The sequence below is a fragment of the Podarcis filfolensis genome, assembly GCF_964270895.1.
Source record: "Podarcis filfolensis genome assembly, chromosome: 2".
In the NCBI taxonomy this organism is placed as follows: domain Eukaryota; kingdom Metazoa; phylum Chordata; class Lepidosauria; order Squamata; family Lacertidae; genus Podarcis; species Podarcis filfolensis.
Window position 1 is genome coordinate 97,800,260 of NC_139605.1, and position 15,158 is coordinate 97,815,417.

At 47.7% G+C, this 15,158-nt stretch overlaps 1 protein-coding gene across 11 annotated transcripts in view; it reads left to right on the forward strand.

Annotated features, from left to right (window-relative positions):
- SDK2 (sidekick cell adhesion molecule 2) overlaps window positions 1–15,158 on the forward strand; it is a 363,930-nt gene that overhangs the window by 298,457 nt on the left and 50,315 nt on the right. For all 11 annotated transcript variants that reach the window (XM_083598508.1, XM_083598512.1, XM_083598514.1 and 8 more), the window contains exons 11-18: window positions 31–198; window positions 1,375–1,477; window positions 2,352–2,528; window positions 3,888–4,024; window positions 5,273–5,420; window positions 6,584–6,724; window positions 7,676–7,857; window positions 8,835–8,950. In XM_083598508.1, coding sequence (XP_083454634.1) covers window positions 31–198; window positions 1,375–1,477; window positions 2,352–2,528; window positions 3,888–4,024; window positions 5,273–5,420; window positions 6,584–6,724; window positions 7,676–7,857; window positions 8,835–8,950 — 1,172 coding nt within the window. The remainder of the gene's footprint in view (window positions 1–30; window positions 199–1,374; window positions 1,478–2,351; window positions 2,529–3,887; window positions 4,025–5,272; window positions 5,421–6,583; window positions 6,725–7,675; window positions 7,858–8,834; window positions 8,951–15,158) is intronic.

Consider the following 15,158-nt stretch of genomic DNA (forward strand, 5'->3'; position numbering starts at 1 on the left):
AGACAACAAACTCCGCTCTTTCCCATGCAGGCGAACGAATCCTGGCCAGCGGCTCCGTGCAACTTCCTCGTTTCACTCTGCTGGAGTCAGGAAGCCTCTTGATCAGTCCTACGCGGATCTCAGATGCTGGGAGCTACATTTGCCTGGCTACCAACTCCCGGGGAGTCGATGAGGCATCAGCTGAGCTCGTCGTCTGGGGTAAGGTGCCCGCTGCCTCAGTTAGCCTCCTGGCACGGGACCAGTTCATGATCTTCCACGTTGTGTGCAATTTAAATCTTGGTCGCATGTATTCGGGGTCTGTTAGTGCAATCAGATAAGTGTTTCATTTTGTTAAGAAATGAAAAGGGGGGGGCGAAGTTTCATCTCACAATCCGAGGCACATGGACATGCATGGAAAACATACAGACTTTATTTTCCAGGGCAGTCTGCAGTGCAGCCAGGCAAGAGACTGGTGCAGTCTAAAATCAGTGGCATATGTGGCCTGTGGGCGTCAAATTGGTTTTGAGCACATATCCATCCCCCTTTAAAGCAGCTCTAACTTTGTGGAATAGAGAGATAGAAATAACGTCCACCGTGCTCCAGGTTGAAGTGAATCAGCGCCCCCTGCTGGCCCTATAGTAAATAATACCCTGTCAGCGTCCGAACGCGCACGCTCTGGGAATCTTTGAGTGGGTATATTTATCTATGTGTATGTGTGAGTGTGAGTGGGTGTTTATTTTTATCCTGCCTCCTGACCTAAAAATAGACCTTTATATGAAAGACGGTTTTACCTAGGCTGGTTCTCATGGTGATTGTCACATGAATTCTGCCATATATTAGCCTCTCCCCACTTCCTCTTTGCAGGTTCCCTAAATGTACACAGATAGTGAGGTATGTAGCTTGTGTCTGATGAAAAGGCCCTCTCTGTGGTAACTGACTAGCAATGGAGGTTTCGGACTGACCCTGGACGTGGGAGGGAATATGCATGGGAACCAGCAATCTCTCCAGCGTGGGAGTGGGAGGAGGGGAACACTTGAATTTGGAGCTGCAAAACACCGCTTCTTCTAGTTTTACTCACCATAGTCTGGTCTGTACCACATGATTTATGAGGAGCAGGATGTGGGGTCTCCTGCCATACAGCAAAGGGATTGAACTAGATGGCATTTAGCCCCCTTTCAAATCAGTCATGTTTTGAGTTCATTATTAGATGATCTCACACTTATGATAATTGCAGTTGACGCGCGTGATTCTGTGGCTTCCTGCTGGTCTCATGCACAAGGAAGCTTTTATCTGTTGAAGTTAGCAGGCCCAAGTGTTGACCTCTGGCGCTGCACAGCAATGGCTGGTTCGGTTTCTGATTATGTCTGAGTGCCTCCTGTCTCTCTGCATCTACAGCCCGGACTCGCATCACCAGTCCTCCTCAGGATCAAAGTGTCATCAAAGGCACCAAGGCTTCCATGACTTGTGGAGTGACCCATGACCCCAGAGTGGTAGTCAGGTATGTGGCGGTACCTATCCAATCTAGGGTGAAACAAATGGGAGAGCTAACCGTCTTTGGAGTACAACTTGGGGAAGTAGAGCTGGAGAGGGAAAGGCAAGGCAGTCCGGTTAGAGATGGGTCGCATGGACTAAAAATGCCTTTGTTGGAGTATTTCCTGCTAGAGAGGAATAATCTCCTGGCCTCTGCGAAGCATGGATTTGCACAAGTTTCAGCCGCTTTGTATGTTTTAAACTCTTAGGAAGTGGCCAGCATCATTGTAACCTGAGAGCACCCAGGTTTTCATTCAACTAAAAAGCATGTCTGAAATGCACGCTCGAGTATGACAGTGTTGCAAAGCCAGCAGTCTTCCAGCCACTTCCGTCTATGTGTCTCAAAAACACTTACAGGGAAAGGTAATGCAAGGAGAACCTGTGCAAAATCGTGGGCCCACATTGCCACCTGGTGCCTGGCTTAGTGACGGTGCTGAGATTAAAACTGCTGTGATCCCTCTTTGGCGTGAAGGAAGACAGCCATGGCAAACATTTGTCTTGGACTCCAACTGTGTTATAATGGCAGCGGTGTCGGTGCTGAAAAGGCCAGGTGTCCGTAAGGCAGGACCTTGTGTGTGCCCTGCATCATTAAAAAGTAATAGCCATTCTGTACTGAGGAAAACTGAATTCTGCAACCAGTATCCATGATGCACATATATGCTTTAGAAGCAAGAAAGAACTGTTTCAGTTGCAGTCAGCTCTGAAACAGGAGTGGCTTATAGTCCTGCGGTGTGTGGCTTCGGTGAGCTGAAACTCATGGGTACTAATACCAGGCTTGGGTATTGGTTTTTGGTGAGAGGTAGAATAACCTGGGTCACCTTGGCCCTGCCTTTTCTCCCTAGATACATGTGGGAAAAGGATGGTGCAGCACTGAACGTGGAGAACGTAGCACGCATGAGGCTGGACAGCACGGGCACCCTCCATATTGCCCAGACCTGGTCAGGTGACATTGGCACCTACACTTGCCGTGTGGTTTCTGCTGGGGGCAACGATTCTCGGAGCGCTCACCTGCGAGTCCGGTAAGGATCAACCATTGAAGGCAGGCATTGGGAACTACTTAAGACCAGGGAGGACGGACCGTATAGCATGGTGCATGAATAAGAAGGACGGTGTGAAGTTGGGTGCAACAGGTGACAACAGGTTCTCACAAGACCACAGTGAATGATGCACTCGTAGTGATCTAAATGTTACAGGAATCCTCCATCCACAAACTGAGCACAGGTGAACTGTTCTCCCAACTTCTTGGGCTCTCCAGAAGGTCTCTTTTACTCTCTCTCTTGCTTAGGATCCACTCTATTAAACCCCAGATAAACCCAAACTCCAAGTTCCTCCCATGCCCTGCAAACCATTTGTACATTCAAGTATCCCTCACTTGAATGCCCAGCAACACAGGAGTAGCTTTAGTGTAGCGTAGTTCCTTTACCACAGGCATGCATGTGCAAATAACTTGATTGTGCAAATCTTTACAGCCACGGGGCCACCTATTCCCATGCACCCTTGAAGTGTGGGATCACACACCACATTGAAGCAGATCCCACATGACTTGGTGTGCATGTGTGTATCAAAGAGGAAGTGAATGTGTGAGTGTGACCTGGAAACTGGGATATTATTCTTACTCCCCCCCCCCCCGCAGGTGCTATTATGGAAAAAACATGGCACTATGGCTGAAATTCCCATCTTACTTCCCACAATGCCACTTTGAACCACTGGATTATTTTGTGTGTGTGTCTGCTGTCCATCCACACCATAGCAAGATGCCTGCAACCGGCTCCTAGGGAGTCCTGAGCTGCTGCCTGCAATATGCAGAAATTAGTCACAGGGCCCAGCACGGTTAATGCACAAAGCGGCTTGGTGTCCCTGGGACGACGTGGTGCACCACCATGCCATCTTCTTGGCTGCAGCAGCCCTGCTGCTTGCCAGAATGAGGTGTTGCCGTGAGGCATGCTTATGGCCATCATCAACGCAGTGCCAACTAAGGGCTCATCCACAGTATGGGTCCAAGAGCTTTTCCACATGCCCTGTGCTTTCTCGGCACGGATCCAAGTGAATTTTTGTTTCTCCCGCCGCTTTCCCCAGGAAAACTTGCTGTTTATCTGCGGAAAAGCCAACTGGCGTTTATTCCGATTCAGCTGTAAACAGCAGGCTTTCCCAGGGGAAAGCGGCAGGATGAGCCACCGCTGTTTCTCTTGCCCATCCTAGCGAGCAGCAGTTGCCACCACAACCAGGAGGGTGGCAGGGGACAGCCCACGCCATACCCTGTGACTGCCTGAGACTCTCTCCAAACAGCTTCTCTTTCTGAAGGGGTGACATTCTGTCCTTGGGTCTCTCCGGATGTGACAGCATCTAAAATAGGCTTCTTCTGTCATTATCCTCATCAGACAGCTCCCGCACGCACCAGAAAACCCCATTGCCATGCTGAGCACTGCAGAGAAGCGAGCGATCAACCTGACATGGACCAAACCCTTTGATGGGAACAGCCCGCTGCTTCGTTACATTCTCGAGGTCTCCGAGAACAGTAAGGCACTGCATATTCCTAACTATATTGAGATCTTGGGGGCAGCCAGAGAAGCCAGCCCCATGGCCTTGGGGCTGAGGCTGATGTAAATTCACAAAAAGGGATGCGGGTGGCGCTGTGGTCTAAACCAGTGTTTCCCAACCTTGGGCCTCCAGCTGTTTTTGGACTACAACTCCCATCATCCCTAGCTAGCAAGACCAGTGGTAAGGGATGATGGGAATTGTAGTTCAAAAACAGCTGGAGGCCCAAGGTTGGGAAACACTGGTCTAAACCACTAAGCCTCTTGGGCTTGCCAATCAGAAGTTCAGTGGTTCGAATCCCCACGACGGGGTGAGCTCCCATTGCTCTGTCCCAGCTCCTGCCAACCTAGCAGTTCGAAAGCACACCAGTGCAAGTAGATAAACAGGTACTTCTGCGGTGGGAAGGTAAACTGCGTTTCCGTGTGCTCTGGTTTCTGTCACGGTGTTCCGTTGCGCCAGAAGCGGTTTAGTCATGCTGGCCACGTGACCTGGAAAGTCCTCTGTGGACAAACACCGTCTCCTTCTGCCTGAAAGCGAGATGGGCGCCGCACCCCATAGTTACCTTTGTCTGGACTTAATCGGCCAGGGGTCCTTTACCTGAACCTTTTTTACATTCACAATGTGGTCTGAGGGAGACTGGGTGGAGTGGGAGGCAAATGCAGTAGGAGATGCAGAGCATCGGAGTTCTGTGGTGGCTCTTATGAAGACTTAATTCCAAGGACTTTCCCACAATGCAATTTATCACACCTCATCTATTTGTGGCTTTACGTTGTCAAGGCTTATATACCGCATTTGCTTCAGATTGCTGCTGAATTGCAAGTGAGCTTGTGTATCCTCAGCAGTAGGGGGTGATCCAGTGCCTTTCCTTCATCCTGCCCCATTGCTGCCAAACTCTGACAATGCCATTTCATTCCTCGACAAACCAAAACTGCCTAGTTTTGTAAATCATTTTGAGGTTGTTGGGTGGTGGGTTGTTGCAGCAATGTCCTTTGGGTGCAGCTGGAAGCAGAATAGGCTCCTGGCTTCCGATTTAGTGGGACATCAGGTTTGGGGTCTTCCTTATTCTGTGTTGTTCTGGGCAAAACCCAGGCCATGAGACTCCTTCCTGCACAGAGAAACTTACATAGAGACCAGGAAGTGAATAGTAAGAATAGGTGGACTCCAACCCTCATCACTTTCTCCCGTATTGCTCCTTTACCTCCCCGCTGCTTTCCTCTGTGCCTGGCAGATGCTCCCTGGACAGTGCTCATGGCCAGCGTGGACCCTGAAGTGACCTCAGTGCTGGTGAGAGGGTTGGTCCCTGCCCGCTCATACCAATTCCGGCTATGCGCTGTCAATGATGTGGGCAAAGGCCAGTTCAGCAAGGACACCGAGAGGTGAGGTGGGCACATCTTAGATGGGGGACGGACCGACCAGGGTTTGGTTTAATTGCAGGGGTTGGGTGATGGTGGGGTTGGGAATGGGAATGGAGCTGAAGATGATCTGGTGTGTCTGTGCTGTGCCTTAGTTTTTGGAGAGAACCAAACATAATTTGGGTAGGTGGGCATTGGGGGGTAGTGTCCTGTTTCCCACCACCACAAACCTGGGTCTATCATCTTGGGGTCAAGTGGTCACCACCATTCCTCCTCATTTAGCCAGTCCTTGACAGGTGGGGAGAGAGATTATTGGGTCGTAATTTTTTTTTATTAAGCATTTTGAGTTTTATTGTGCATTTTGAGTTTTATTATATTGTGATATTATGTTGTCAACCACCCTGAGATCTCCAGGTATAGGGTGGTATAATAATCATAATAATCATAATAATACGTTTCAGCTGTGGGTTAAACCACAGAACCTAGGGCTTGCCGATCAGAAGGTCGGCGGTTCGAATCCCTGCAACGGGGTGAGCTCCGGTTGCTCGGTCCCAGCTCCTGCCAACCTAGCAGTTCGAAAGCACGTCAAAGTGTAAATAGATAAATAGGTACCGCTCCGGCGGGAAGGTTAACGGCGTTTCCGTGCTCTGCTCTGGTTTGCCAGAAGCGGCTTAGTCATGCTGGCCACATGACCCGGAAGCTGTACGCCGGCTCCCTCGGCCAATAAAGCGAGATGAGCGCCGCAACCCCAGAGTCGGCCACGACTGGACCTAATGGTCAGGGGTCCCTTTACCTTTACCTTATGTAGCGAATGGGTAAATGTGGCTGGAAAAGGGACCATCTGAGTAAAGTATGGCCTCAGAGCTTGGTGGTTTGTGCACAAAGGAGTGTTCTGGCAAGATGATGTAACTTAGCTTGTAATCATCTATTCATCCAGTATACAAAGAGCTTAGCATGACCGATTATCTGCTTTCTTCAGTGTTTAAAAGAGGGTTTGATGCAAACCAATGTGCACATAGTGAGAAGTGGCTATTTGAGAAGCGGCACCAGGCATTGTCTTGGCACATGCCGTGGCATGGCTGGGTTGGGCATTGTTTGGCAAGGACAAGCTGACATAGCTTTGAGAGTATAGCCTACCTTCCAACCATCCCTGAAACATGCCTCCGTTGTTACCTTCGCTTTGCCAGGGTTTCCCTCCCAGAGGAACCGCCCACCGCTCCCCCTCAGAACGTCATTGCCAGTGGCCGAACCAACCAGTCCATCATGATCCAGTGGCAGCCGCCGCCTGAAAACCACCAAAATGGCATTCTCAAGGGCTACATCATCAGGTGGGTGAGCGCAGCATCCAGGTTTCCACCCCACATCTCTAGGTGGATAGACCTCTGTCTCGGACAATGGAATTGCTGGTGATCCTATTGGAATGTGTCAGACTTCAGGGAACTGGCTTCCTCCCCCTCTGGCAGTAGATAAACAGAACAAAGGAAAAGGAGTCTTCTTACCAGTTAGAAACTTTAATAATCACAGCGAGAGAACAAAAAACCCATCTCCTAGAAATGGCAGTGCTCCCAGTTAAGAATCCCACCCCCTTACGTCCCTATTAATCCACGTGACTTCTACCTCTTGTAATCTGAGCTTGTTCCCTCTGTGCTTTGTGTGCTTTCTGTTCTGCCACTTTCTCAGCTCTTCTTGACCTTGGGCTGAGTAGATGAATTCTTTCGAGACAGTGAATCTGTTAACCCTCTCTTTCCCAGTGTTTCTTCTCCTAGTTGTTCCCCATCCAGTATTTCCCAGCTTCTGCCTTCTGAACTATGTCCCTCTGCAAACCACTGTTCCAAATCTATACTGTCCTCCTGCTCCTGGGAAGATGCAGGAGCAGGAGGAGGGGGAGGTTTCCACCATTCCTCCTCAGGAATGGTTTTAAACACAGTGTAAGGTTTTAAACACAGTGTAAGGAGTCTCTGTGGGAGTTTATTGTATTTAAAAATGGGGTATCAGAGTTTTTAGGGGGCTAACCAGGTTGGGATAGCTGGGATAGCAGGCTTGTTGGGTTTTGAATGTTTTATGTAGATTTTTCAATTTCATTGTTCTGTATGGGACAATGACAATAAAGATTATCGTATCATATCGTCAGTTCAGCCCTCCTCAGCACAGTCCCCGACAGAATGCTTCACTGCCAGGTCTGATACTGGAAAAGCAGGAAGTTTTTGCCATATGGTTTGAAAGATCTCTGATGATGATGACGTTGTTGGTTCTGACCTGACCTCTTGTCCCTTCCTCAGATTTTGCCTGGCTGGCCTGCCCGTCGGCTATCAGTTCAGAAACATCACCAACGCTGACGTCAACAACCTGCTGCTTGAGGACCTGATCATTTGGACCAACTATGAGATTGAGGTGGCTGCATACAACAGCGCTGGGCTGGGTGTCTACAGTGCCAAAGTCACCGAGTGGACCCTCCAGGGTGGTAAGTTGCAGTACTAGGAAATGGGAGGCGGGGCAGGGAAGATGAGAACACAGATTAATGTGGCCCCAGAGTGGCTCCATAGACCCAAGATGATTAGAAAGGGAGGTATACTGGACCTAAATATATATATACTCCCATTGTAGGGGCTGAATCTTAGTATGTTTTTAAGAGTTCAGGACACCGCTGGTAGCAGGTTATTTTTATTTATTGACTCTGGGTGGGATTCACCTTATAAGCTTGTGCAATAGGGTTCCCCCCTCTCTTCTTACCCCATACCTCCCCAAATTGGCTCTGGGGGTGGCCAGGAGAACCCACAGAAGAACGTGGAGAGGGAGGGGTGAAAAATTCCATCTGGCAAGCTGATATCCTTGCACAGACGGAAAGCTTGTCGTAGAATGACATTGAATTCCACCATATATTTTATCCTGTTTTTCCCCAACTCTTGTCTCCCCAAAAGGATCACATCAGTCAGAGAGGGGGTGGGGAGACAGAGTCCTTGCCATCAAATTGGAAAGACAAGATGCAGAAAGGAAGGGGAGTAGACAAGGAAGGGTTGGGGGGGGATCAGTTCTCTTAAAGCCAGGGGAAATTTGCTGAGAAGCAACCAATTTTTTTTTTAATTATTATTATTATTATTAGTTTATACCCCACCTTTTTCCCTGATGGGACCCAAGGCAGCTTACAGATTTTTTTAAAAAATCACTAAAAACACAAAAACAATCTTTTTATTATTATTATTAAACATGGATGGGTTTAAAACCTATATAAAATCTACTGAAACCACACAAATAATTACAATAAAACTACCAGGGCACCCTTCCTTTGGCCAACGGATGGGGCCAGAGCATCCCTTCCCCTTCCTTCTCCATTAGATTAGCATCACAGGTAGAACGAGGGCAGGTGGTGTCAGCAGCAGCGCTTTCCATGCTTCCACCTGTTCATACTGAGGCACCTCCTTTAAACTTGCCCTCCCACAGTGCCCACCGTATCCCCGGGCAACGTGCAGGCCGAGGCCACCAATTCCACCACCATCCGCTTCACCTGGAACCCACCCAGTCCCCAGTTCGTCAACGGCATCAACCAAGGCTACAAGGTAAGAAGGGTTGGGAGGAGTAGGAGAAGCCGCTTCTCCTCTAAGCCTAGGGCTGTAGCAAGCTACCCAAATGCTCCTTGGGTACTTAGGAAGCAGAGGCGTGGCTGTTTTATCCGTAGGTCCTTTGATTAAGCAATGTACGGAGGTAAGTGGCGATGTGGACGAGCTGTGTGCCCTTTCCAACATCAGCAAGCAGGTAGTTCTTTTGTCTCAGCGAGGCTAAATAGGTCCAAATTGGTGTGAGACGTTACAGGCATCACCATCGCGGGCCCCATGTGGCTCTCTTCCCTCCACAAGCAGCATTTAAACAAGAAAGGAATCTGTACTCCTCATTCCCTCTTTGCCTTGAAGCTCTGTAGTTCCACGGCCTCCCATCAGGAAGGGCTGAGTGCTCCCGCTGTTTCCTGTCTGCACTTCGCTCTGCCTCTTTTCATTACCTAGTTTGGGGCCGTTAATCATTGCACGGGGTTGTTCCTGGGCCAGCCAATTACTGTGGCCATGTCCATAAATCTCCCATGCAGAGGCCTTCCGAGGCTTTCCTACCTTGCTTGTCATGGCGCAGATTAACAGGGGATACGGGACTTGGCTAACACAAAGTATGAAATCACGTAGCCCCTCCTCTCCCTAAACAACCATATCTGTATCAGGTCCAGTCCCCCGCAAGCAGCCAGGAAGCAGGCCTGCAAAAAACGTATAGTTGCTCCCACTCTGTTTTCTGTCATCGCTTAGCTGGCTGTAAAACACCAATTAAATGATGTAATTCCATAGTTAGCAGCTATAATAAACTGGTATCCTTTATATGAACCAATTATCTGTGGGGCCGCCGTTTCGGCGTTATGCATTGCAGGAAGCTACTGCACCCAAGTGCTCCGAACTGAAATGGCAACTTGATTTGCAAAGCAAGAGAGTTTATGCCACTGCTTTCCTTGATGAAGCATCGCTGTATTTGATTTGATCAGTGCAGTCAATGGTATTTAAGCCCCCAGTTCCATATTTCCATGCATTTTGGATGATCCTCTTAGCTCACTGTTATTTCATAATCAGTCCATTTAAAACAAGATTCTACTTAATTCTTTTTCTATTAGAATGGTTATTATCATTGCTTCAAGCTTGTCTATTAAAATATATTTACTAAGATATTATACTTATAAGGGAGCCTCGCCTTGTTCGCTCAGTTCCGAATTGTAATTAATTCAAATTTGCATTAATTAAATTGAATTAAAACTTGTTTCTTAATCTACTCCAAAGAAGTTCGGGAATTTAATTGCTGCCAAACGAGATAACCAACGTTAAGAAGGATACTTAACATACTTATTAAATGCCACTTAGTATTTTTGATTAGTATTTTTGGAGGCCTAATTAGTATCTAATTAACTTGCTATAGGCTATCTCGCACTGTGCCAATTAAACACCCAAACATCCTTGAATGTAACACCACGACAAAGTAGCTGATTATGCATTGTTATCAGTGTCAGTTAATCAGCCAGCTTGTGTTGAATATTGTTTTGGATGCATAAGTACATACACTTATTAAAACTCAGCTATTCCTTTCTCCTCCTCCCCACCCCCCCCCCCCATTAACTGATACTTAATCAACACCAAATAAAAGAGAGGATATGAATGGAGCAATTTAAGTACTAGCTGTTACACCTAAACGCTCTCAGATTTATTTATTTTTCACAAATTGGTCTTACCTTTAACCCTTTATAGAGTAGCCCTCTTATCAGCCCTGTGCTTGATAGTCTTTATGTCATCCATCTGAGACAAAGGCCGCTGTTTTCATTTTAAAAATTAGCAACCACTTCTGGGCTGTGTAATAAGGTTACCAGATTTTTTCCAATTTATCCGGGGACACTTCAACTTCCTACTAAACAGGGGACTTATTTGTAAATCCGGGGGCTGTCCCCAGGAAACGGGGACGTCTGGTAACCTTACTGTGTAGGGCTCCCTTTAACGTCAAAGGAGAACACTCTAATTTCTTGATGGTCAAGGAGCTATAGGACCCAAGCTGCTCTTGCTGGACAGGGCGAAAGGTAGGGATGCAAATCTCAGCCCTGCCTTCAGAATGCCCCATTTCTTGACATCCCACAAGCTGCCACATCCTTCAGGCTGCAGTTTGACTTGGCCACTGTTTTGACAGGTGAAACAGGCAGGGCTGGCTGAAGACATTTTGGCAGCTGAGGTGAACCACAAAATGGTGCCAACTCCTTTAAGGGAAGAAGGAGTGACTGAAGATCTACATCAGGAGCAGGGAGAATAAAGATCTACATTGGGATCTTTTCACCCCATGGATTGTGCCACCCTCCTGGGTGGGCTGGCCCGGGAACAGCGAGTGTTGCACTAGCAGACTGACTCCTCACAGGCAGACAGGTGCAGGGACACCTCCACCCAGTGCAACCCTCCCTCCCGCAGCAAAGTGTAAAAGGGGTTCAGATTGCAGCCTCAGCTTTACAAAGAGTGGCTGCATTTTCCTGAGAAAGGGAAGGTAAAGCACACGCCTCAGTATCGGTTTATTCTTTGAGTATTTGTTTTGTTGTCCTGAGCAATTTGGAGGAAGATGGATATATGCAATGGAAAAAAAGGGCGGCACATGGTTTTTCTCTCACAGCCTCTCACTTTTGTGAGAGAGAAAACAGGTTCTGCTTCCAAACACCAAAAGTGAAAAATGACTGCTGGCAGAACCGGACAGCGTTTAAGCTGCTTTTTTAAAAATCCTGGCTCCTTCCTCTTCTCCTTTAATTGGTTACCCACGTAGGCCAGCCTTTCAAATTCAGTCCCTTCCAGGTCTCCGAGGAAAGAAATCGCTCTCTGTGCATGGCCGACCCCCTAACCCTTCAGCACACACCTGTGCTTCAGAGAAACAATCAGCCGCCTTTAATCCCAGCAAGTTTCCCCCTTGATGTCTTTGAAGCGGCGCAGCCGAAGGGAAAAAAAAAGATCAGAGGAGCTGAAAGCCATAGAAGAGGATGGTTAAAACCCCATGTGGCTCCCATGCTGCCCTTTTGAGTAATAGCACAGTAGGGATTAAGGTCAGGATTGTTAAACATGCTTAGACAAGTCTAGGTCCAGCCAAAGCCACATGGGCACTACATGTATGTTCTTACGTCACCTGCCAGGGTGCTAATGTCTGTCAGGGATGAAGGGAGATGTCTTGGCCTCAAGAACCAAGTGCTTTCAGCCTACAAATACTCCATTTACAATATGGTGGAATGGAGCTAATCAGACCTTGGTCAGCTATAAGGCCATACATTTACAGGTGCCCATACATTTTCACCTGTCTCACTGTTTCAGCTTCAGTCAGGATCACCCCAAGATGCTACTTAGAAGAACCTACTTTTTTGGCAGCGCCTACTCTGCCCGGTGAACAACAGAGGAGTGAAGGGAGGCAGACAGGTCTGGTATGCCCTGCCTGCTGCAGCTGGGCACCCTCTCTGGTGGGTGCCATTACAGGCTGGCATTACCAAGACGTGGGAAGTCCCGGGGACTGTTTCCCAGGCAGAAAAGGAAGCCTCTGGGCGGAGCTTGCTGCCTGGGCAATTGATCCCACCCACTCGCCTCATCAGCGAATCACAAGTGGACATGGGCTCCCCACGCCTCCAGTATAGGCACTGTGGCTTGCTCTGCAAACACTTTTTGTTGGATCTTTGCCTTTTGCTTTGGAGCATGTGGCTCACCATGTAACCAAGCCCAGAATACTTGCTGTAGGGGGAAAGTCGGGAGGCAGAGCAAGGCCATCCATGCCTCGGAGGTGCAAATAGGTCCCTTAAGTTATACAGTGGCACCTCGGGTTACAGACACTTCAGGTTACAGACTCCGCTAACCCAGAAACAGTACCTCGGGTTAAGAACTTTGCTGCAGGATGAGAACAGAAATCATGCTCTGGCGGCACGGCAGCAGCGGGAGGCCCCATTAGCTAAAGTGGTACCTCAGGTTAAGAACAGTTTCAGGTTAAGAACGGACCTCCGGAACGAATTACGTTCTTAACCCGAGGTACCACTGTATTAAGAATGGTGTGTCCTCAAAATCCTTACTCTGCACTGCATCCCACAAAAAAATAAAAATGAAAAGCATGGCATAGCAGGTGACTGGAAGGACTTTAGTTGTTTAAAATATCTGTTCAGGACTAGAGACTAACATGGTTTTAGCGCTCGTTTTGCTGTTGGGCTATGCCATACTGCTGGCACTAGACAACAAAATTATTGTCGGCAAATGAAAAGCAGCAGCTATTATGTACACAATTTATTAAACGCCTCGACAATGACACTGATTGTTGAGATGAATGCACCAACACTTGTGTTTACACCTTAGGGCTGCAGCACTAAGAATAGCAACTTGGATTACTGAACACAAAACGTCTATAAGAATCAATTGCTTCCTTCTTTCTTACTTGCACCCGCACCCCCAACCTATAATTTTATTTTATTTTGGTTTTTTATCCCTGAACTTGGGTAAAAAGAATGAGTGGGTCAGTTTCCCTTGGCAATTTCTTCCAGGCATTTGCTGTAATGACTATGTTGCTGGGGACATTTCAAAAACAAAGGATATAATAGCTCATTGTCTTTCTTCCTTCAAGGGGAAAAAAGGAACCAACCAAAAGAAGGAAAAAACCACCTTGCAGAAATAATATTTCTGTTTACAGAACTTGCAATTTCATCCACATACCCTGTAGTTTTGCCTACCAGATACTAACCAGGGCAGAGCAATTCTGTACCCCGGTTGTGCAGGGGACGAGAATATGCCACTCGGGGGGAAATCCCAAAATGGTGGAAAAGAGCAAATACATCTCCCACCTAGAAGGGGTGTGTGTGTGTCAGTGATGACACCCACACACAGATGGTGCAAGTGAACACAGAGCACCCAAATGTCTCTGTATCACCACATGCACAAAACAATCCTGACCCCAGAGGCACAGGCAGCAACAATTCCACTACTCTGGGCAATCCACCACACCGTTCCTTTCTGCCCAGTTTGCAAAAGGGAAGAAGCAGAGTCTCTGCAACACAGCAGCACTATGGCTTCCCATGCAGAATATTTGCAGGCAGCACACAGAGTCCTCTGCAGTTATGGGTCCTTCCAGACTGTCACTGTTTTGGGATGGGAGTCAGTCTCATCACGGCAAATTCTAGCTACATGGTTAAAGGATGTGAGATGATGGTGAATTGGCTCTCCTCTTGGGGAGGAAGGAAAGGTGGTTTCACCAGTATAATTGAGACGGTTTTCACATAAAGCAGTGGGAGAGGGAATATGAGAGACGGCTGCAGCAGTTGCACCTTGTAGCATGGTTAGGGTTGCCACATTTTGAAGAGCAAAAAAGAGGACACATTTTCAGACTTCTACTTTTAACTGTGGATCGCTATGGCGACACTCATTTTACATACCCGTGAAAAAGAGGACCTGTTCGGGTAAAAGAGGACATATGGCAACCCTAGATTGGCCTCTTTTCTTGCTTTCCTGTTTGAGATGCTCTGTCCAGAATGGAGTGGGGTTGGGGGAGTCCTGTATGTTTATGTCTGGAGTCCTGAAGCCGGAGTACCCCTTAGGGTTCTAGAAAGAGAAGTGTTGGCAGTGTGCCCAAGTTCTGCCCTGTTTGTGCAAAGCGCCCTTTCTCCCCCTCCCCATTGACCAGAGCTCCCCTTGTTTTTGAGCACCCATCCATCCTAATTTGATTGCACAAAATTTGCACGGAAATTACTCACTTTTTATCAAGCACCCCCTTTGATTGGTTTGCGTAGATTTTACACAGCACCTCCCAATGTTGCTATTACTCCACACTTTCCAGTGCATTTTCTCGATACTTTTCTTAACTCAAAAATTCCTCCCCTCCCCCCCCCCCACTTTCTCCACCCCTCTCACCCATTTTTTGGAAGCAGGTTTGTTGTACAAGAGAGTGCCAAATTGTGGCGATCGCACAGGGTCCCCGGACGTTTAACGGTCTATTGATCCCTGTGCCACCACTGTGCTCACTTCCCTGCTGCCACTAACCCGTTACTCTTGGGTAAAACACTGAGTCCAGACAGCTGTTAAAAGTGAACCAAAAAAAAGGTTTATTTTACAAACATTAACAAGTTTATGGTTTCTCAGATAATATTCCTGTCAGTATCTTAACTTTAGTTTCTTTACCAGCCTATACCTTCCTAATACCTTCTGACTGATTATCTCAACTGTTTGACTGACTCCTCTTAACAAATTATCTCACTCTCTCATACCA